The 23,041-nt window shown below is 33.3% G+C and overlaps 1 protein-coding gene across 6 annotated transcripts in view; it reads left to right on the top strand.

Annotated features, from left to right (window-relative positions):
* GRIK2 (glutamate ionotropic receptor kainate type subunit 2) overlaps positions 1–22,669 on the top strand; it is a 654,159-nt gene extending 631,490 nt beyond the window's left edge. For 2 of the 6 annotated variants that reach the window (XM_053904616.1, XM_019442973.2), the window contains exons 16-17: positions 7,257–7,507; positions 20,950–22,669. In XM_053904616.1, the coding sequence (XP_053760591.1) occupies positions 7,257–7,507; positions 20,950–21,114 (416 nt within the window). In that variant the 3' untranslated portion in view covers positions 21,115–22,669. Of the gene's footprint in view, positions 1–7,256; positions 7,508–16,813; positions 16,901–18,453; positions 18,593–20,949 lie in introns of those variants that run through there. The other 4 variants (XM_053904617.1, XM_053904618.1, XM_053904620.1 and 1 more) reach the window with 4 other exon arrangements.
* The last annotated feature ends 372 nt before the right edge of the window (positions 22,670–23,041 follow it).

Raw genomic sequence — 23,041 nt, 5'->3', positions numbered from 1 at the left:
GGAGCAAGATATCTAAGCAGGGACAAGCAGAAATATCTAACAAGAAACATAGTTTTGATGGAGAGTACCGATGTAATAAGAATAGTAATTATTGGGGGCACCGGGGTGGCTCAGTCGGTAAAGCATCTGACTTCAGCTCAGGTCATAATCTCACAGCTCATGAGTTCAAGCCCCACCTCGGGCTCTGTGCTGACAGCTCAGAACCTGGAGCCTGCTTCGGATTTTCTGTCTCCTTCTTTCTCTCTGCCCTTCCCCGTTCATGCTCTGTCTCTGTCTCTCTCAAAAATAAATAAACATTAAAAAAAAAAAAGAGTAGCAATTATTGTTATCTAAGGCAGTACTTTTCAAATTGAGATAAAAATAAAATAATTGAAGGGACATTAGTAGATCTACAGGGAAAAATTATTTCCTTAAAAATAATTTAAACATTTTATGTATTTATTTATGTATTAATGTATTTATTTATTTATTTATTTATTTATTTATTTATTTATTAAGTTATTTATATTTAGAGAAAGAGGACAAGGGAGGGGAAGAGAGAGAGGGTGACAGAGAATCCCAAGCATGCTCAGCACTGTCAGTGCAGAGCCCAATTCAGGGCTTGATCTCAGGAACCCTGAGATCATAACCTGAGCTGAAATCAAGAGTCAGACACTCAACAGACTGAGCCACCCATGTGCCCTAATCTGATCATTTAAGCAATTTTTTTTAAACTTTTTCCTTTTTTTAATGGGTAGATAGAAGCTCGTATTTTGCTATCATATGATGTGAATTTATGAGAAGTGCATTTGTGATGGAGTATTCTTCAAATATCTGACCAAGGAATCCTTTTAAAATGAACCATAGATGTACATTTACCAAAAAAGGAAATCTGTGGAGAAAATCCAGTTTTGGAAATATTGGTATAATGAGTTTTAGAATGAGATATTTATACAAAGCAAGGGTAATCTTGTTTCTGACCTTTGTAATTAAAGCATATAGAAGCCTGATTTGAAAGAAAAGAAAATTTTGGCAGGATGGATAGGAAATTACCAGTGTATGGATATAATTTTAGCATATTTCACTGAAGCATGTCAAGTATCAGACAACTTGCTGTGCAACCTTTAAAGAGAAGCTATTTATCAATCAATATGCCTGCTCAAGAATTAAACATAATGCTGACCTCATTCGTTTTATCATTTCTATGCTATCTAGATGTTTTGCAATAGGATAAGGAAAACATTGGTACATACTTAAAATTGTGAGTTTGTAAAGAATATGAAAATGACAAACAAATGGGCAGATCAATAAATTGTGTTTAGGCTTAGAGCCAAGTACATATAATAACATGTGGCTTTCATCCTGTAAGTAAGAAATTTAGAATAGTAGAAAGGAAGGGAAGGAGGGAGGGTAGGGAAGAGAGGAAGATGAGAAAGGGAAAGGAAGGGCAACAGGGAAGAGAAGTGAAGGAAAAGAAGGAAAGGAAACAAGAAGAGCGTCAAGAAGAACAAAAAGAGAAGAGTATGAGAAATAGAGGAGGAAAGGCAAAGGAATGAAGAGCTGGAAGGAAGGAAGGAATCAACTCAATTTCCTAAGCCCAGGAAGTTAGCTCTGAAATACTTGGTGGGACTCATATTAATTGTTTATAACAATCAGTTTATTTTCCTAAGGAACTTTTAATCTATCTGTTGGGAGGGATGTTACTGAAATTATAATTTTATGTAAAATTCTATTGTCAAAATTTGACATTTAGGGACATTTGGAGACAGTAATTCTTTTATTGAGGAAATTCTGAATAGGTGAATTTCTAGTTTTTATTTATGCCCATGCATGTACTATTACTATGTATCACTTGAGGCTGTCTCTGTGCCTCCTCAGTGCTCATTTTGAGCCCCAAGTCTTAGGCATCTGACATGAAGGGATATCACTATGTAATAATAATGTTTTCTTTGCTTCTTTTCTTCATTCTTTCTTTCCTTCTTTCTTTTCTTTCCTCCCTCCCTTCTTCCTTCCTTCCTTCCTTCCTTCCTTCCTTCCTTCCTTCCTTCCTTCCTTCATTTTATAAGCTACAACCTTTTCTATCTGGTAAATGGGATCCTTTGGAAAATTGTAAACACACACACACACACACACACACACTTTATTTTTTTTTTCAATATATGAAATTTATTGTCAAATTGGTTTCCATACAACACCCAGTGCTCATCCCAAAAGGTGCCCTCCTCAATACCCATCACCCACCCTCCCCTCCCTCCCACCCCCCATCAACCCTCAGTTTGTTTTCAGTTTTTAACAGTCTCTTATGCTTTGGCTCTCTCCCACTCTAACCTCTTTTTTTTTTTTCCCTTCCCCTCCCCCATGGGTTTCTGTTAAGTTTCTCAGGATCAACATAAGAGTGAAAACATATGGTATCTGTCTTTCTCTGTATGGCTTATTTCACTTAGCATCACATTCTCCAGCTCCATCCACGTTGCTACAAAGGGCCATATTTCATTCTTTCTCATTGCCATGTAGTACTCCATTGTATATATAAACCACAATTTATCCATTCATCAGTTGATGGACATTTAGGTTCTTTCCATAATTTGGCTATTGTTGAGAGTGCTGCTATAAACATTGGGGTACAAGTGCCCCTATGCATCAGTACTCCTGTATCCCTTGGGTAAATTCCTAGCAGTGCTATTGCTGGGTCATAGGGTAGGTCTATTTTTAATTTTTTGAGGAACCTCCACACTGTTTTCCAGAGTGGCTACACCAATTTGCATTCCCACAAACAGTGCAGGAGGGTTCCCGTTTCTCCACATCCTCTCCAGCATCTATAGTCTCCTGATTTGTTCATTTTGGCCACTCTGACTGGCGTGAGGTGATATTTGAGTGTGGTTTTGATTTGTATTTCTCTGATAAGGAGCGACGTTGAGCATCATTTCATGTGCCTGTTGGCCATCCGGATGTCTTCTTTAGAGAAGTGTCTATTCATGTTTTCTGCCCATTTCTTCACTGGGTTATTTGTTTTTCGGGTCACACACACATTTTAAAAACATAACATGGGGCACCTGGGTGGCTGAGTTGATGAGTGTCCGACTTCGGCTCAGGTCATGATCTCACAGTTCGTGAGTTCGAGTCCTGAGTCGAGCTCTGTGCTGACAGCTCAGAGCCTGGAGCCTGCTTCAGATTCTGTGTCTCCCTCTCTCTGCCCCTTCCCCGCTCATGCTGTGTGTCTTTCTCTGTCTCTCAAAAATGAATAAATGTTAAGAAAAAAATTTAAAAAAAACATAACAGTTTCTGTCAGTATGGACTATATGTTTAAATAACTGAAGAAAATTTCATTTTGAGCAAGAATATAAAAGAACCAAAAATCAGACATTACAAAGTGAAAATGGAAAGGCCAAATTCAGGACTAAGAGAAATTTGGCATATCCTGCGTGATTAAAAAAAAATGATTTAGGGGCGCCTGGGTGGCGCAGTCGGTTAAGCGTCCGACTTCAGCCAGGTCACGATCTCGCGGTCCGTGAGTTCGAGCCCCGCGTCGGGCTCTGGGCTGATGGCTCGGAGCCTGGAGCCTGTTTCCGATTCTGTGTCTCCCTCTCTCTCTGCCCCTCCCCCGTTCATGCTCTGTCTCTCTCTGTCCCAAAAATAAATAAAAAACGTTGAAAAAAAATTAAAAAAAAAAGATTTATTTGCCAACATTTTAATATAGAGAATTTTAGATAGAATGTTTCATGTGTTCACACACACACACACACACACACACACACTAAAATATCTGGCAACCCTATGTTGAAATTCTCGTAGAGTTTTACTAAAACTGGAGGTGAAAGTTAACCACTGGGATGTTGCAATTTTTCAGATATTTTTGTCTAAAGTGTTTTTTCACTCATTTATGGCTATCTGTCCTTTTAAGCATTTGAGGATTGACTTTTAGTACAATACTTTGCATTATAATAGATATATTTACAATTTCCTCAGTAGTTTTCTAATCAATCTTAAAATCCTCTTGTAAAAATACACATCTTCCTTGGAGGCAGCCTTGCCATGTACAAATGGCTTCTCTCGTTGCCACTCAGTGTTCTCATGGTTCCTGCCTTGCCAGCATTTGGATTGAGTCTGGGTTGGAGTTTGGGCAAAACTGAAGCTCTATCTATCTAACTAATAGCTGTTCACTTCATTAGAGCTAAGCACTTGGCTGTTCATGTCACAAGGAGGATGAAAGATACTTTTGTTCTTTGATCTCAATGTATCCTTGAGATTTTTCAACTAGATGAAATTTCAGTCCATGCTTGACTTCAACTAATATCTATATAGAAATTCTTCCCAAGGAGCATCAAATGATATACCAAAAGAAGTAATGATTTATTATTGAATTTTTTCTTTAAAAAATAATTACTTAAACTAAATCAGTGACAGAATGATAAGTAAAACATGGCAAGGATTTACTTTCATCACTTATGTTCCCTATATTATCTTGTTAAAGACCTCTAAATGAGGTATATTAACTTTGTAGCTTTGATTTAACCCAAATTCTATTTACACATTACTATATTTATGTTGGAAACAAGTATGGGGAGATTTGCTAGCAATGAGAAATTTTCAAGTTTACAGTAAGTGCTAGAAATAGGAAGCACAGCCAAGCAAGAAATTAAAGCGTGTCTATCATTTCTTGAAAAGTGGGTTGCTTTTGTCTGTGCCTTATTTTGAGAAAGTAGGGGGAGAATATTGTGTTTGAAGATATTAGAATAAACATTCTAATGCAGTTTAATGGGTATGGCGAGTTGGCAATAAAATGGTATTCTTTCAGTATTGTTCAGGATGAGAAATAAGCTGACTCAAAAATATTACTTGGCTAGATCAAGACTTTTTCATATTTGAAAGTCTACTTTTCAAGTCACTATCACCCCAAATTTTGCTTACAATTGTGCTTCCAGAAAAGAAACCACATTTAAATTTTTTAAAATTTTTTTAAAATTTATTTTTGAGGGAGAAAGGAGGGGGAGGGGCAGAGAGAGAGAGGGAGACACAGAATCTGAAGCAGGCTCCAGGCTCTGAGCTGTCAGCACAGAGCCCAATGCATGGCTCTAATCCACGAACCATGAAATCATGACCTGAGCCGAAGTTTGACGCTCAATCGACTGAGCTACCCAGGGGCCCCCAAATCACGTTTTATATTAGTCATATGTGGCCATTTTCACAAGTTCTATCAGCACAAATTTGCTTCAGATGCTATATTTCTAATTAAAAGACATTTAATGAACTGCAGTTCTGCTTAAAGGAGATTTTTTTCCCCCTCAATCGAACATTTATTTTGCTGAGAATACACATGGTTAATCAGAATGGCAATTCAACGTAAAAGTGACCTTGAAGCTGGTGCTAGGTTAGATGCAGTGAACTAATGAAAACTTGATAGCCAAACAGATGGCCTTAATTTATGGTTTTTAAATACATGTCAGAGAGACTGAAAACACTAGGTTTTTACTCTTACATTATGTTAGGAATGCCTCAGTCAGATATTATGCTCCCCATAATATGAAATATTTATTGAGAGCCTATTATGTGAGATGATACATGATAGAAATAGATGATAGATAGATATACATAGATAGATAAATATAATCTATTCCAAATAGTTTATAATCTACATAGGAAAATAAGTCTCATCCTGAAAGGTAAATGATAATAATAATAATAAGAAGAAGAAGAATAAAAGTGACCTAGGCTGAGTGTCTAGTTAGTGATCAAAGTAGAAAGGGGCATCCACTGAGACCTGAAGTGGCTGAGGGACTGATTTTAAACTAAATATTTTCATCAGAGTGGCATTTGGAAGAGAGCACAGCAAAGAAGCCAAGAGGCAGACATTCCTTTATTATCATGAAGAATTAAATGTACAGTGAAAATAAAATATTTGAGTTCTAAATATAGGAATGGATAATGTCCCTTTTTTAGGAAAGCTGGAGAAATGTTGTATAGAAGCATTATAGTTACACATTTCTTCTGACTAACATTAAGGATTACGTTAAAGAAACAACTCACCAGCTGGATTTGGTAGATCATCACTCCTCCAACTTTTTCAACAGGCTATTTACTGCCTATGATTTCCCTAGTTTTTCTGCTTTTAGCCTGACTATTCTTGCGAAGAGAGTGAGGCCGAACTGGTCGTGTTATATTAAGCAAGTAAAAACAAGATATATAGTGGTATCCCTTTTGAGTCAGAAAAGTTTCCTGATGAGGTTTTTAATCACTCTTAGCAAAAATAAAGTTTCAGTATAGGTCCCTGTAGGTATATTTAAGTAAAAAAAAAAAAAGGTATCAGAGGCAATATTGAATACAAACTAAAATTAGTATTCTTATGTAAGCAGAAAAACTTATCAATGAGTATATGCAGAAAAATGGAATGTGCAGTATAGTGTTTGAGGAAAGAAGATGAAACTTTAGATACAGGCTATTTCCGGGTGGGAAAAAGAAGGAACACCAATCCCTTGAGATGGGTGTTGAAAGATACTTGTAGTTCAATATTATTCTATGCTTCTGGGCAACCAATTAGAAAAGCTATTACTTATAATATGATGCTAATGCAGATTAATATCTACCCCCATTACCATATATACTAAATTTCATTTATACTGTTGCCACCACTGAAAAGAACATTTCCCTCCAAAGCACAAAATAATACATAAACTGTCCAAAAATCTTATGCATTGTCATTATGATTTTTGAATGATCCATGTCCTGTACAAGCTTTTTTCTTTTATTCATATAAAATAAAAAAAATAGAAATGATTACCTATGATTTGCAAAGTATTAGCTATCCCTGAATACAGCTTGTTAATCATAATTGCCTTAAATTATTGCACTTATTCATGCGAAACACAATTTTCCCCACAACTTTCCTAAAAATAGAGATTACTGGTTTATGAATGTTCTGTTTCAATGTGGAATGATTCCTAAATATTAGCGAACTATCCTGGCACTCTATAATGTCTTTTTTAGGTTTCTACCTCTGCTTTACTTATTTTCCAGTGCTGAGTTGTCTGCCTTTTAAAAAGGGACATTTTTTTCCTTAAAAACAAATTTTATTCTATCGTTCAAAATCAGAAAGGGACTACTTTATCTTGTTACTTAACTGTCTGTTCTTTGTCATTTTCCGGTTGTTTTTTTCTGTTGAACATAAATACTGGATTGCTTTGGAGTGTCTGGAAAAGTTCTGCCCTCCTCTGATCATGTTAACCTTTAATTATAAAACCCCAGTTTCCTTGCAATAGCTAACCTATCTTCTCTCTTCTTAGGTTCTCCATACAGAGACAAAATCACCATAGCAATTCTTCAGCTGCAAGAGGAAGGCAAGCTGCACATGATGAAGGAAAAGTGGTGGAGGGGCAATGGTTGTCCAGAGGAAGAGAGCAAAGAGGCCAGTGCCCTGGGGGTTCAAAATATTGGTGGCATCTTCATTGTTCTGGCAGCCGGCCTGGTGCTCTCCGTTTTTGTGGCAGTGGGAGAGTTTTTATACAAGTCCAAAAAAAACGCTCAATTGGAAAAGGTAAATGTCACTTTTTTACAATTTAAAGCAATTGTTGTGATAATAAAACAAACTATTTTTGATCTTTCCAACCAAGGGTAATTCTTAGAACGGTGACCGCTAATTGTCTTCTGCCATTCATTATCTAACAAAGGTTCACAGAAAGAATCGTGATCAGCTTTGTGCTTTTTAATTTAAACATGATATGTTTAAATCGAAGCCAGCTTCAGAACAAGTGGCTATTTCTCCTTTTACTGAAGCCTGAAAAGGAAGAGACTTTGGCTGCTTGAAGTTCTTTGTGGTTAGTTTAATGGAGGAATATAGTTAATTAATGAAGGAAGCAAAAATAAGAAATTGTAATATGAAGAGAAGTACTTCTCTGCAGATAAAAAGTGCTTTAAAATACAATCCTGAAGAACAGTTTCAATTTAGAGGGTAAATGAAATTTTTGTTTGAAGATTTTTAGTGCAATAAATTTCTAATGGAAAAAAGAAATCTTAACTTGCATTGTGGAAATAACAGCTAATTTTCTAAATTAGTGAATATGTGAAAATAGTGTGGTTCCTTTATTGCCATTTAATGTTACGTTTAATCCTTTATTCCTTTGCACCAGAGTCTTTAGAAGAATGTATATACACACCTGAGATTATTGCATATTTTCTTGGAATTTTAATACATTTAATATTTTGTACAAATGTCTTTCTGTTCCGTTCTTGAAAAACTTGTGAATCTCATTCAAATTATATATTTATAGTGCTATAATTTCCTCAGTTCTATAAATATGAAGAATATTTATAGAAAGATCTCTTTCAGATGGTACATGACACGTTTTGTATGTAAATTTATAGCTCTAAACATGAAATACTGCTTTACCATTTTTAAGTCTTCTGGCATTTCATTTACTTTTTGTATGTAAACATCTCTGTTTTTAATTTTTTTAATGTTTATTTATTTTTGAGAGAGAGAGAATGTGAGCAAGGGAGGGGCAGAGAGAGAGGGAGACACAGAATCCGAAGCAGGCTTGAGGCTCTGAGCAGTCAGCACAGAACCCAACATGGGGCTGGAACTCGTGACTGTGAGATCATGAGATCATGAGCAGAAGTCAGATGCTTAACTGACTGAGCCACCCAGGGGCCCCTCTTTTGTTTTTAATAAAAAAAACATTTTTTAGGGCTTAAGTTTTTAGACCTTGTGTCACGGTGATATTATATTCTCGTTCATATTCAAAAGGTTTATTAATTTTTATTGGTAAATATGAAGAGTAAAAATATGAAATTAAAAATAATATCATACATTAAGGTAAATGTATTCTGCAAATATTCTTTGAGCACTTACACCTTTAAAACTATTTTTGAAAAGCAAAAACGTTTTCCTGTGTCTTTGGTAATTTATGTTGCAATTACTTATCCTTCTGAAATCAAAATTTTGGATACAACATTTCTATATTTTTACTTAACTACAGTATTTAACACTTCAAAATAATGTTTTTATAAATGACTATTTTGATAGTCTCATTTTATCCGTGAGGAAAGTAACCAATTCAAATTTTGAAAAATCCCCCCCCCAATATCCAGGATGGCTATATGTGCTGACTTAGCTAAGTCAAATATTTGTTGTGACTGACAACTAAGTCTAAGTACACTTTTTTATGTTATGATCCTTTTTGTAGTGTCAAAATGAGTTTTAAAGTCAAATCCAAAGAACTGATCAAAGACAAAATACATTAACTCATCAATTTCCATGTTTATTATAATTTGCCAATAAATGTGTTATTTGGTTAGATAATGCTTAAAATGAGTCCAAAAATACAGAAGGAATTTGGGTTTTCTAATTGGAACCTCAATCTCTCAAATCTTCTATATGTATTAAAGATATATCTCAGTATTAAAATGAAACAAATGAATTAATCTCTTTAAACATGTGGTGTTCTATTGCTCTTGTCTCTTTGTCCTAGTCATATGATTTGCCTAGGCCATGTCTTTAACGCACAATTAATGTATAAACATTCTGTTAAAAAACAGAACAAAAAACAAAAACAAAAAGCAAAGAATCTAGGGATTTAATTCTGTAAAAAACCTTCTTCAATATCATTATAAAAAACTAGTTTAGTTGGATTTTCCACATATCAACCAGCTCTCCTGAATTTCTATGGACCTGTAGGACCTAAAAAGTTAAGGAAAAGGAATCTAATGTACCCTTTTTGACTGAAATAGATGAAATATTACGTTGGAAAGAAACATCTATGTTGGTATTACATGAGCATTATTAGTCATATTCCCCAATGCTTTTCACACCCTGTCTCCACATAGCTTCCAAAATGAAATCCAAACTCACTAGCTTAGCACATGAGGCACTTCGGGATCTGTCCCTACCATTGTAGTTTTATTTTTTGCTTCTCTCCAATTTGTACCTTTACTCTGGCCAGACTAAATTACTTTCAATTTTCCAAGGTAATTCAGCTTTTTCAAATCCTCTTCCATTTCATTTGAACAAATCTTGACCATTTTTCTACCTGGCAACCTCTCACCAGTCATTTTAGGTTAGGCATTGAAGACTAAGTATCAACTTGCCCAGAAAGCTTTCCTTAATCAATAGGATATAATGGATTTGGGTACATAACACAGTTATTTCCACAAGATGGTGTTAGGTTTTCATTTCCTATTTCAATGAAAAAAATATGACATGTACATTTTACTTTTTTATACTTAGGTGATTTCAGGTACTGTCATAATTCCAAAAACAGTTCCCCCCTCCTTTGAGAAAGCTGGGAAGGTGTTTTGCCCATTTAAACCGCATCCATCATTAAGTCTAGATATCTTTTTTTTTCTGTGAAGCTTCTGCATATCTCCATTCTCCCTTAGCACACTATTTTAAGCATTTGTAGCTTTTTCTGTGTGGTTGCCTCCCTATTAGACTTTTAGTTCCTTTCGTTAAAGACCTAGTGTCTGGTTTGCATCTTTGAGGTCCCAAATAGTGCCTGTTGGCATAAGGTAGATTGATCTATCATCTATTTATTTACCTATTTCTTTGTATTTAAATTAATAATGAAGTTCATTCTAGTGAACTGTTTTAAAAAGTGTATCATAAAGAATAAAAAAGAACTGGGGCGCCTGGGTGGCTCAGTTGGTTGGGCGACCGACTTCGGCTCAGGTCATGATCTCTCGGTCCGTGAGTTCGAGCCCTGTGTCGGGCTCTGTGCTGACAGCTCAGAACCTGGAGCCTGTTTCGGATTCTGTGTCTCCCTCTCTCTGACCCTCCCCTGTTCATGCTCTGTCTCTCCCTGTCTCAAAAATAAATAAAACGTTAAAAAAATTTTTAAAAAGGATAAAAAAGAACTATGTTTCTACATAGTTCAAAAGAACTATATTTATAAAACGAATACTTGTAGGTTTATTAAAAGTGACCCATTTTATTTAGTGTGATAAATTAGGTTCTTGGGCTCAATTCTTCTTTAACTTTCTTGAGAAAAAGATTTTATTTAGTTATACAGTTTGTTTCGCACCTTACTTAATTTATTAACACTAGCCATAAAATATTCCTAGATTTTATCATGAAATATGCATGAGGACATATAGAAGTTCACAGTTTATTTACACTTATAATTGTGCCTTTAATTACATTTTAAAAATAAGGTAAATATTTGTGAAATCATTCATTTACTCAATAATTAGTTATTGAGAGCCAAACATGCGATGAATTATATTTTTCACATTGAAGGTAAGCAACGATATATTATTCATAATTCCATAATTCTTTTCCCTTCTCTTTCTCCATTTTCTTCCTTCTTTCTTTAGGCTATAGTATTCCAGTATTTAAAAAAAATGAAATTTCTTCTCTTTATCTAAATAGGCTGCCAGATACAATATAGACACAATTCTAGTTGAAAATGAACTTTATGGAAAAATTTATGAATATCTAATAGCTTCCCATGTCAAGTCTTACCTCTAATGAGGATAATAAAATTAATAGGTATTATTATTACTATATAAAGTGGAAAATAAGATGTCTTTTATAGCACATGTTTTATAAAATATAAGTGGAACAAATAGGTCTTGATGACTATAACTTTATATTTTCAAGTTGTTTGATAATTAAGAGTAGTATAAGAAAGTACCATTTTTAAATGATGGCAGGTTAAATTGGAAAACAGAAGAAAATGCTGAAATATATAGACTTTAAAAATTCAAAAACTGTAAATTGCATTCCTTTCAGATAACCACAAGATGGTGTATTACAATTTTCATAATAATTCATGGTTTTAATTTTGATGCAGATATTAATGCATCAAAGATACATTGCTTTTCATTTATTCAAACTTTTAAAATAAATAAATATTTATTTTTCTGATTTTTCCAAAGTATAACTTGACCATTTGGAAAGATCCTCGAAAACGTTTTTCTTTTTCTATTACGTCTGAAAAAGTAACTAATCAACATGTGAATTTTCTAATTTATTTCTTCTTGCCTTACCTTTTCCCTGATTTAAAAAATATTACTACTTAAGTTTCATTCAGTAAGAATCCAAGAAACTGTTGTGTATCTGAGGCAATTATCCGTGCATTTCAGATTACATGGATATGTTTGAAAGTCCTGTTTCTCTCTAAGTCTTACTGTATAACTGAAAAAAGCTACTTAATATACAGAATTTTGTTTTGCCCGGTAGTATGTATTAGAGTATATTGGTTTTGTAAGCATGAATTAGACGTGATTGTAATAATTTTAATTTTCATTAAACTATTTTATGACATAATTCATTTATGTTTAAAAGTACTCATTTCTTAAATATTTTAAGATGTCCTCTTTTAAAAGATGTACATAATTCTGACTTCTTTTGATTTCCACAAGAATAGTAATATAACTTACATAGTTTAATATTTTGTCTGATTTATATACAGAAATATTTTCTTTCTTGTGCAATTGAAATGTATTTGCCTGTAAAGATTGTTTTTGTTGAATAGTTTGAACATGAATCTTTGAGTTTCCTGACATGAAAAATCTTAGCAACAAAAATACTCTTTATTAAGTATAAACAAAATGTCTTAAAAATGTCTGAGAAATAAAAAATATAAATTATTGCTCAGATATTGAATTTGTATTGATTTGAGTTTTCCTTTAAGATTGAAGTACATTGTAAGAACTATTTTGTATTGTTGTTTTCCATGATATAGTACATTTTAGTCAATGCAGTTCTTTGTATTATAGAATGCTGGTATATCATACTCCAGATAACCTCTAAATAATGATGTTTTTTTCCAGACACTGAAAGTTAAAAATGTTTTTGAGAGCACATACAATGCTCTTTGGTCTAGAGTTGAATAACAAATGTAAAAGGAAGTTGTAACTCACAGAAAGCCAAAGGAATGAAAACAATGCAATTTGGGGGAATGATAAAGAGAAAATCAGGGTGGTTTAGTTTAAAGCTGCAAGACTAGGAATCCTAGATAAAAGACTATGTGTTAGGAAACACTTTCAAAGCTGACTGAATCTGTATTTCATGGAACCATAAGAATGAAAACAGGTTGTTGCTTTCAGAATGCCGAAGAATTTTGTTCCATCAGGAGCAATGCTTTTTACAAGAAGTCATTTATTGAATAAGATATAGGAGTGCAAATACTCTTATAAATCAACAGTACAGATTTCAATATTTACCTTTTGCAAGTAATGCCTATTAACAAAACACAGAATAGCTGTGCCTTTCATTGATTTAATGCATGAAATTTTAATGACATTTAAAATTTTAGAAGTTAAAAGTTCTAAGTAAATTTTCAGTATAATAAAATTTAGCCATAAAACATGTTGCTATTCAAAAGTTAAAAGTTGCAAAAAAAAAAAAAAACTTTGGACAAATAGTTCATTATGTATTGTCTTTAAGTTACTGCTTTTCTCTGAGAGCAGAGCATCTCTTCATTTCTATAAATGACCTAAATAAAGATTAACTGGATGGCTTTTAAAAATGTTTTTAAACATAAATATAAAATCATACTTAAAAATGAGATGCCAATCTTTATTTTATTCGCCAACCTAGTTCCAAATCAGCAAAAGGATTTTTAAGTCATTTGTTTATGATGAGCCATCCTGTTTATCCTGTTTATGCCCGTAAATGATGTTTTAAAATTGTAGTTTGACTGATAATAATTTCACTACCTTGTTTTTAGAAATGACTTTAGAGTTTCTGAAGAGCAATGTCTCATTTGAATACAGTGTTACCCTGAGGAGTGTGCAATGATCATTATCCATATTGTGCAGATGAGGTTTTGTCCCAAGGGTCAAGTGGTTCCCAAAGTCAAAGATGCCTCGTCTTACACGACTTAAGCTATAACATATTGCACAAGTGGCGACAGCATATTTAATTATTTCTCCTAATAGTTTTCCTTCCTGAAGTTGCATTGATGAAATGTGTGGAGTAGGAGTTTAAAATAGATAAAAAGACTGTGGGCTTTGATCATAAGCACTGTCTAGTTATTTCACTTTCCTAGACAATTAAGCATGAGTTTTGGAATAAAAAAAAAAAAGATTTGAGGTCACTTCTCAACTTTATTCAACTTTGGATAAAATTATTTAATCTTTCCATACATCACTTAAAATACACAAATAAATGAGTTATGAATATAACATAGATGAAAGTTTTAAAAATTAAGATTGTTAATATACATGGAAGTTTTTGCATGTGTCTGGCATATAATAAGCAGCAGTTGCTATAACATATTTATTATTATTCATAAAGCTGATACATTTTAACTTCTGGATCTTAAAAAGAGAGAGCTTTCCTGGAATTAGGCATTAGATATTTAGATGTTATATGTTTGTTGAAAATTGTATGAGTATGACAACTAGCAAGAATGTGATGATTAACATTGCTTTTTCTTAAAAATGCATTTCATAGTTATATTGACCAAGGCGGTGTTGAAGCTTTTCAGACTTTATTTATTGATTTTTCTAGCTTAAGTAGAGGAAGTATAAAAATGTATGATGATGCTTCATCTTTCTGTGTCACTGTATTTGCTAAATGCAATATAAAATATTCAGCAATTGTTTCTGTAAGAGTCAAGGTTTCTGAGAATATTTTAATCTTTGGGTAAGTTTATCATTGTAAAATAATCCAGGCTAAAGCATAGGATGCTTTGTCATTTTATTCATTAAAAAATGTATTTCTTTTTGCCCCATAATTTTTTGTCTGATTTATTACTTATTATTCAAAAATTAACATTTATTAAGAACAGCATCCAGGTAAAAGGCTCTACTGAAATTCAAATCACTGTTAATGAAGCAAGCTAAAATAATAAAGCATTCGTAGAATGGTAATCAAGAGAACAGCATTCTTCTTTTAGTTCTCATGCCAGTTACATGCATAACCTTAGATAGATAACGACTTCTTGAGTTTGAGTTTCTCTAGCTGTAAAATTAAAGTGATTAAGCAATAAGATCACCACAGAAACTGCATGTAAAAAGTCCCGTCTGACAGCTGCAAAGCTTATCTAAATAACATATTTTTTTCAAAATGATAGCTGCTCTAGAACTGAATATCAAGATCAAAGTTGCTATATATATTTTTGACATGAGTGTATTAACTAGTCACTTTCCATCTCTCATTGCTTCACTGTTACATTCATATAGCCTTAGGTCAATTTATACTTCTGATGTACAGCATTAGCTCTTTGATATTTTTAAAATACTGTTAATTAAAAAGAGTATAAATCAAAAGGAATGTGTCATATTAAATGACAATTATTTTCTCCATTTAATACAGCAATGCCTATATAAAATATTGCATCTTATATTCTTTATACTTTTATTCCATTTTAGTTATTATTTAGTTGATTAGCTATTATCTAATATGGGATAATTGTATGCAGGGATCAGTGACTGGGTTTGTCTTCACTATATGTGATTTGGACTTCATGGTCAAATGGCCCACAGCATAAAAATTAATTAGAAAAGTGTCTGAGAACAGACTGGTTATCCATGACCAGATGACAAACAATTTATTTTATTTTATTTTATTTTATTTTATTTTATTTTATTTTATTTTATAGTTAATTCATTTATTATTTCTGAGAGAGAGAGAGAGAGCACACAGGCGCACAAGTGGGGAAGGGGCAGAGAGAGAGAGGGAGCCACAGAATCTGAAGCAGCTCCAGGCCCTGAGCTGTCAGAGCAGAGCCCAACGTGGGGCTCAAACTCAGGGCTCAAATTCAGGAACCGTGAGATCATGACCTGAGCCGACGTTGGACACTCACCCGATTGAGCCACCCAGGTGTCCCCAGATTACAAGCAATTTAAAGGACAAGCACAACACAAAACAACTTAGGAACACCTAGGTGGTTCAGCTGGTTGAGCTTCCAACTTTGGCTCAGGTCATGATCTCATGGTTCTCGAGTTGGAGCCCCATGTTGAGCTCTGTGCTGTCAGCACAACAACCCTCTTGGGATCCTTTGTCCCCCTCTCTCTCTGTGCCCCTTCCCCACTCACACTCTCTGAAAATTAAATACAACATTAAAAAAGGCAGATTAGTTGATATAAGCTAGTATATATTAGAATATTGAGCTACAAATCTGATAGAAGTAGCTTGAATATTTTAGATGGCATTTCAAGTAGGAAATTTCAAGTATGCAAAAATGGTTGGAAATTATTCTGAATGAATATTAGAGTATCATTTATACTATCAAAGAATAGACAGCAAGACATGTAAAATAGTTTCTGCTTTAAAAAATAAATACTAAATACAGACTTGATCGTACTGTATAATATTTTATGATTATTTCTCCTCTGGGTGATAAATGACAACATATTTTCAAGTTGAAAGTGACAAGCTTCAAAGTTTAAAAATTCAAATTGGTTATTTTTCATCAGTTGCTGTTTTTAAAAAAGACATTGATAGATATAAAGGTCTTAACTTAAAAGTGGAGTTTATGCCAGTGTCCAGTGGGGAACATATTTACAACTAGATTTCTAATATTAAAAAAATTATGTGTTTTGCCAAGTGCTGTCACATCATGTGATCATATAAACATATCTGTAAATTCGAAAGTTAAGCTATTCAGAATAAATTATTCTATACACCAATAATGATAATCGTGGAACATTTTTTCTGTGGACTATTTATGTTGTCTTATTATGTACTCCAAATAAAAATACAGCTTTATTTTAAAACAATGTAAGTATAGCCACATTTATACTTTTAAAGTTTCCGGACCTTCATCCTTTATAGAATTAGAGATGTGTAAATACAGGTTGCCTCATTAAATATAGTGAATTTTATAATGAGTTTTACTAATTTAAATGCAATTATACATGCTAACAGCTCAAAGATTTAAATTTTCATTTTCAGGAATCTTCTATTTGGTTAGTGCCACCCTACCATCCAGACACTGTTTAGTAAACTTTTGAAACTTACTAAAAGAGGTTTTTAATAATGGTTAGTATCCTTGTGCCTTTCTTTTTTCTTTTTGTAGTCTGTTATATTAATGTGGAGAAGCATTTTTGTTGTTGTTTTCACCCTAAGAAAGTTACCTTATTTAATGACACAATTTGTGGTTTTCCATTCCTAAGAAGTGATTTGAAAAGCAACATAGTTTATTTCTCTTCCTCTCACCCTCCCTATTTGTCTTCCCTCCCTCTCTACTTCCTTCCTCCCCTCTCTATTGCTCTCTTTTTCTTTTATTCTTTATTCTGCCTCTCCTTTCTCCTCTCCTCCTCCCCACCCCCTTTTTCTTCTTCTTTATTATAATCCAAGAAACTCCTGTTACATGCACTTGGGTTTTTCAAAACCTTATTTAATATTTCAATAAAAAGGCATTTTTAAAGTTCCAATTATTATATGAAGTAGGAAAGACAGATGGTCTCTTGAATGACATTAGAACTTTATTTAAAAGTTAGTAATTTTTTGGCAACATACGGCACAGGGAAACAACTATAATTCACAATCATTTCTGAAGTTTCAACTTTAGATTTTAACACAGATTACAATATGGAATTTGTATTCTAAAGCTTTAAAAAAAAGTAGAGAATATGTTTTTGTCTTAGTGCCACAAATGAACAGTGTTTTATGATATCATTAAATTCTTTAAATTTTCCATGTAGATTCTAAACTCTTACTGAGATCTAAATTTTTCATAGTTTTGTGAAGGATTAAAAATATTCTACAAGAAGAGAACCCATGGTTTCACGGTGACTTTATTAATAACCTAAAATAAAACTATTTTCCAGGTAAACATACACTAATAGATAAAGAGAACTGGTAAAATACCACTCATTCCAAGAAAAAAAAAGTAAAAGTAGTAATTTGACATTAAATAAAACCAAGCTATTGGTTGGTTGATTAAAGGCTGCTTGATTAAAATGTTCACTTTCTAATAGTTTTGTAGACTAGATAAAGCCCAAAATAGTAATGGCGGGGTCACATGCTTATAATTTTCAGAACTTCTAAATTTGTAAATATAATTTATTTAAGATAATTTTCATTTGTAAAAGGTGATGGTATTGTGGTTTTTGATTGGTGCAGACTTTTTTAACCTACATTTTATGTTACTCAACAATATAAATGTTATATAAAATTACTTAAAAGGGTTTTATATGCCTTTATTTGTAGTCTGAAGTTAAGTATAGGGTACTAAATATACTTTACTCTTTCACTTACTAGAAATAAAATTGAGTCATTTCATAGTTGAATGGGTATGTATATTTATAAAATTTTTTTCTCAAAGCAAATCAGCTGTTTAGGACACTCTTTTAGTATGGACAAAAAATAATAATTAGTTTATTTGAACTAATATATTCAAAATGTCTAAAAATCGAGTTTGCCAAGAAGAGGGTTTTATTTAGCATTGCAAAATTTATTCATTTTAAATGAAGGCTTATTTCAAACAATTCAACGTTTTTCACATCCTATAACATTTTAAAGTGTCAATGGCATCAAGTTCTGACCTTGTTTTATTATCTAATCAATTCTTCTGTTAAATGTTTCAACAGAGAGCCAAGACTAAGTTACCTCAAGACTATGTATTCTTCCCCCTTTTGGAGTCAGATTTTTCCATTTCTACAGTGTTGTCATCATCACCATCTTCATCATCATTATCATCATGTTCTTAATAAGTACATCTAATAGTAGGTATTAAGCAATGAGAAACACTGTGTCCATCTACTGGCTGTCAGTGTCATATAAATCCTTTAATAGAAATCTAATTCATGAACTTCTGAACTGTATAATTTAACACATTATAAATAATGCATGGCAGTAACTGTAGTTAATGGGAAATCCATGTGTAGCATTTAATCATCACCCATTACAAGTACTAATAAATTAATATTTTTACTAATTTAATGTTATTAAACAAATGCCAAAGTTTTACCTGATTAATCAGATAACTCATAGACATGCATTTTACTAAGCTTCTGAAAAAACTTTTAAGCAAATGAATTAAATGCACTGTAAAATTAGAATTCAAATATTAGGGTCATGTGTAGCTGTTGTTAAAATTCAGTCAACATTTAAAGAATACATGTGTGCTCATTCATTGCCATGAGAATTTGATTTCTGCTCTTTACAATTTAGTGAGAAGGATACACAGAAGACAGTGAGGCCAGATAGAAAAACATGACAATGAGTGCAAAATGCTGGAGGGACAAAACCACATTGAATGAAATAACGATTCTGGTCATTTGGAAAGTGATTTCTGAATAACTGAAAATATGAGTCATGTCCTGAGATAAGGGATAAAGTTGGATTGATATGAAGGGTGAAAGAATTCTGCAGGGCACTAGAGCAAGAAGCGAAGGAGAAAAAAATCCTGAAGGTCCAAGTAGAGAAGAGTATATGTAGAGAAAAAAGAAATGGAGAGGGGAAAGTGAGGAGGAAGGAGGAAAGCTGAATCACAGAAGTCATGATGGGGAAAAAACAGGACATTTGGATTTTATCTGTTTGTTGGACAAGGAAATGCTATTAATAACTGGTTTAAAAATAGATTTTTCTGTTATTTGTGAGCCTTTGGAGAAGGGTAGCCTAGACATTAGAGTTGGGAATACCAATAAGGAAACTGTTCAGGAACCCATAGAAGAGAAATGAAGATATAGCCAGTAATGGACAAGAAGATACTAAGGCAGGGTCAAAAATCACAACATTGGGTATCAGGATATATTGCTGTAGTCTCAGGTATGAGCCACAGAAAGTGATTTATTTGCCTTTTCTCTGAATCAGATTTCTGTCACATAGATGCCTACTTTAGTTCAAAGTATTAGTTTGAATGACACAAAAGATTATGCATGCAAAATATTTTTACAAACATAAGGCACATATATGGTATGAAATATTTTATCCTGTATTATTTTGGAATTAGCCTAAACTGATAAACGATAAAGCAGCAATATCTAAAGGAAAAAATGTCTTCATACGCAAACTTGATTAGGTTTATTTCACTGTTTTCATATCACTGTTAGGAATTGTATAAACTTTTCATATTTGTCCACATTTTTGGTTGTTGTTCGTACTTTTAGTGCTTGCACAGAAAGAGCCTAAGTCTCAGCCCATCTGAATTCCAACTACAATATGGAACTTGTCCATGAATCTGATTCATATGTAACTAATACATGTGTATCTGAATTAACTGGGGAAGGAGACTAACAAAATTTTGTTTCACATATATGACTCTGTAATAGGAATTGTGAGGAATGTGTTATAATGAGCCCCAGATATACAGAATTTCTAACAAAATCTATTGCCAATGAAATGGGAATTAAAATAATATTTATAGGGTCATTTTTTCTTCATGGAATAACTTATTTGCCAGCTTTCAGTCATGAAGCCTATGTTGACAAAAAAATTAATATTCATGTATTTTTAACGTGCTACAGTTTGTCATTTCATGATTAAATCATATCTGTTTGTAATCATCATCTATAGCTTTATAGGCATAATCACACCAAGATATGATGAATACCAGAAATTATTTTCCATGTTTTTATGTCTAAATGTGTGAGTACTATTTTTGTTCTGTTTTGAGATGCACAATGTAGAATCCATGTTTAAAGAAAATTTTCATATTTCATGTTGTGATTTAAAAGTAGTACATTTCTTCTATTTGTTAAAAAATCAAGAATGGATTTCTGGTTATTGATTTGTGTATATGTGTTTGTATTTAAATTTTAAGGTAGATTTATATTTCACGATGTTAATAAATTTTACATCTGAAAATCTTATTCAACATATACGTACTATATGCATTCCTTGTTGGCAGTTAATTTCACTGTCGGGTGGAGATTTTCTTTAAACTAGCCCACTTTGATAAAAATATTTGAAATATCATGAGTTGTTTATTAAAAGTGCAACAACTGTTATAATCTTCTTAATGAAATATTTCAAACCTTCAAGGCTTTTATGTTGACAAGCCTGTTGAAAATGAGTTTAATATTATTTCTGGGCAGTTGCAGTGTATCTGTTTTGTAATATTTCATTCTCTGTGTTGTTCCTAGAGGTCCTTCTGTAGCGCTATGGTGGAAGAACTGAGGATGTCCCTGAAGTGCCAGCGACGGTTAAAACACAAGCCACAGGCCCCAGTTATTGTGAAAACAGAAGAAGTTATCAACATGCACACATTTAACGACAGAAGGTTGCCAGGTAAAGAAACCATGGCATAAAGCTGGGAGGCCAAACACCCAAGCACAAACTGTCGTCTTTTTTTCCAAACAATTTAGCGAGAATGTTTCCTGTGGAAATATGCAACCTGTGCAAAATAAAATGAGTTACCTCATGCCGCTGTGTCTATGAACTAGAGACTCTGTGATCTAAGCAGTTGCAATGATCAGACTTGATTTGCAAGCATCACGGATCAACCAAGTTACACTGGGTTACACTGTTTATCATGGGTTCCTCCCTTCTTCTGAGTGAATGTGACATGCGCATTTTGTGGCTGGTTTCAAATGCAGTCCAGTAGGAAATTACAGGTTCCTTTTGAAGTCCAACTGTTGCCAGGAGGTGGAAAATCGATGCCCCAAGGGTAACCAGTAAAAAAAAAAAAAAAATCATTAAAGAATAAAAATACTTGGAATCAGCAAAAACTGTAGTGATACAAGAAACAGTACAGTCTTCTGACACCCAGGTAATAGAGGTGATGATGTTACTAGCCCCCAGCTACTCAGTATAATATCATCTGAATAGACAATATGTGTTTATAGGATGTGAAAAAAAAATGTAATGCAAAACAAATCTGAATTTCATGGCAAGTGGAATATAAAGCAGATATTCATCAGTGTTTTTCTTTCTTTCTTTCTTTCTTTTGACAGTCTGTGTCACTGATTGAGATAGAAATGTCAATTACCAAGGCAATAATGTTTTTCTTAAATTTACTAAAGCAGGAGATTTAGCATACAACTCTACCAGATCCTTACCCTACCCCCTTATACCCTTTCCCCAATCCCATCCCCCGAATAAAAGGGCAACAGTTGGTTCAGAGATTCTGAATGAAAAAGGATGATGTTCTGCAATCTTTGTCTTAAGTCGTAAAAGAGGGCTGAGTATTGATGGTTATGTGGAAGACTGAAGCTTTCATTCTAACATTCAGATATGTTCATCTAAACCCTCGTTCCCGCTCTAAATGAACTTGATGGAGCCTGGGCAGATCTCAGTGAAAGGAGAAAGGGGACTGTTCATCTATAGAAAAGTATGTGTGGAGAACTTCGAAGCGGACTGCATTTATCAATACAGTCACAATGTTAAATGAACAAAATTCTTGAGCAGTTTTTTTCAAAAAAATGTTCAGGTTTATTTGTGGAAATGCAAGATTTCTATGAAAATAGTTTTTGTATGGAAATTTTTGTAATACTTTTTATCAACAAAATAAGAACATGTGTTCCTGTCAGGGGTGTGATGCCAAGCATGAATGGTAGTGCGTGTGCACCACCAACGTTTGGTGAAAACTATTTTTATCAAGAAAAAAAGGAATCATAGAAGAGAAATATTTTCAAGTTAGATAATATAAAAGCTAGGTGCACTACCACCACTGCTTACCATGCCACACCCCTGGTTTCCACGAGGCTGATAACATACTGTAATGAACAATTGTGTGTAAAATGGTAAAAGACACAGACCTCTTGACAACATTGTGATAACAGTTGAGTGCACACAGTTTGCTGTTTGAATCCAATGCACAAAATTAAAAAAAAAAACATTAAAATTATGTCCATTTTACTTTCAGCTTTGACTTTCATTTTTCTCTTGTATGTGTAAATGAATGCACAATATGTTCATTGCATTCAGGGAATTCAGGGATTCCTGAATCCTTCTAGATCATCAAGGATGGCCACTTCCCAACCACCTGGAGAAAAGAAGAAAAAGGCTCAGTGATGAACTACACAGATGTAGGAAAAGCTGGACTGGGCTGTAATGTAATCTCTAGGTTTATGGCAGTTTAAATGAGAAAAATAGCTGTTCTAGAAGCAGCAGTCATGATCTTACTTTTTCCACGAGTAGATATTGACTATATTCATAGGGTTGTGTAAGACTGTGTGATGTTTACTAATAGTATATTTGAAGTTTAACCCATGTCCAACTTAAGAATTCCTTGTG

Source organism: Panthera pardus, unplaced genomic scaffold, assembly GCF_024362965.1.
Source record: "Panthera pardus isolate Hobbes unplaced genomic scaffold, ASM2436296v1 HiC_scaffold_17, whole genome shotgun sequence".
Classification (NCBI taxonomy): domain Eukaryota; kingdom Metazoa; phylum Chordata; class Mammalia; order Carnivora; family Felidae; genus Panthera; species Panthera pardus.
Note: the sequence above shows the minus strand (reverse complement) of the source record. Positions and strands in the feature narration are given on the sequence as shown.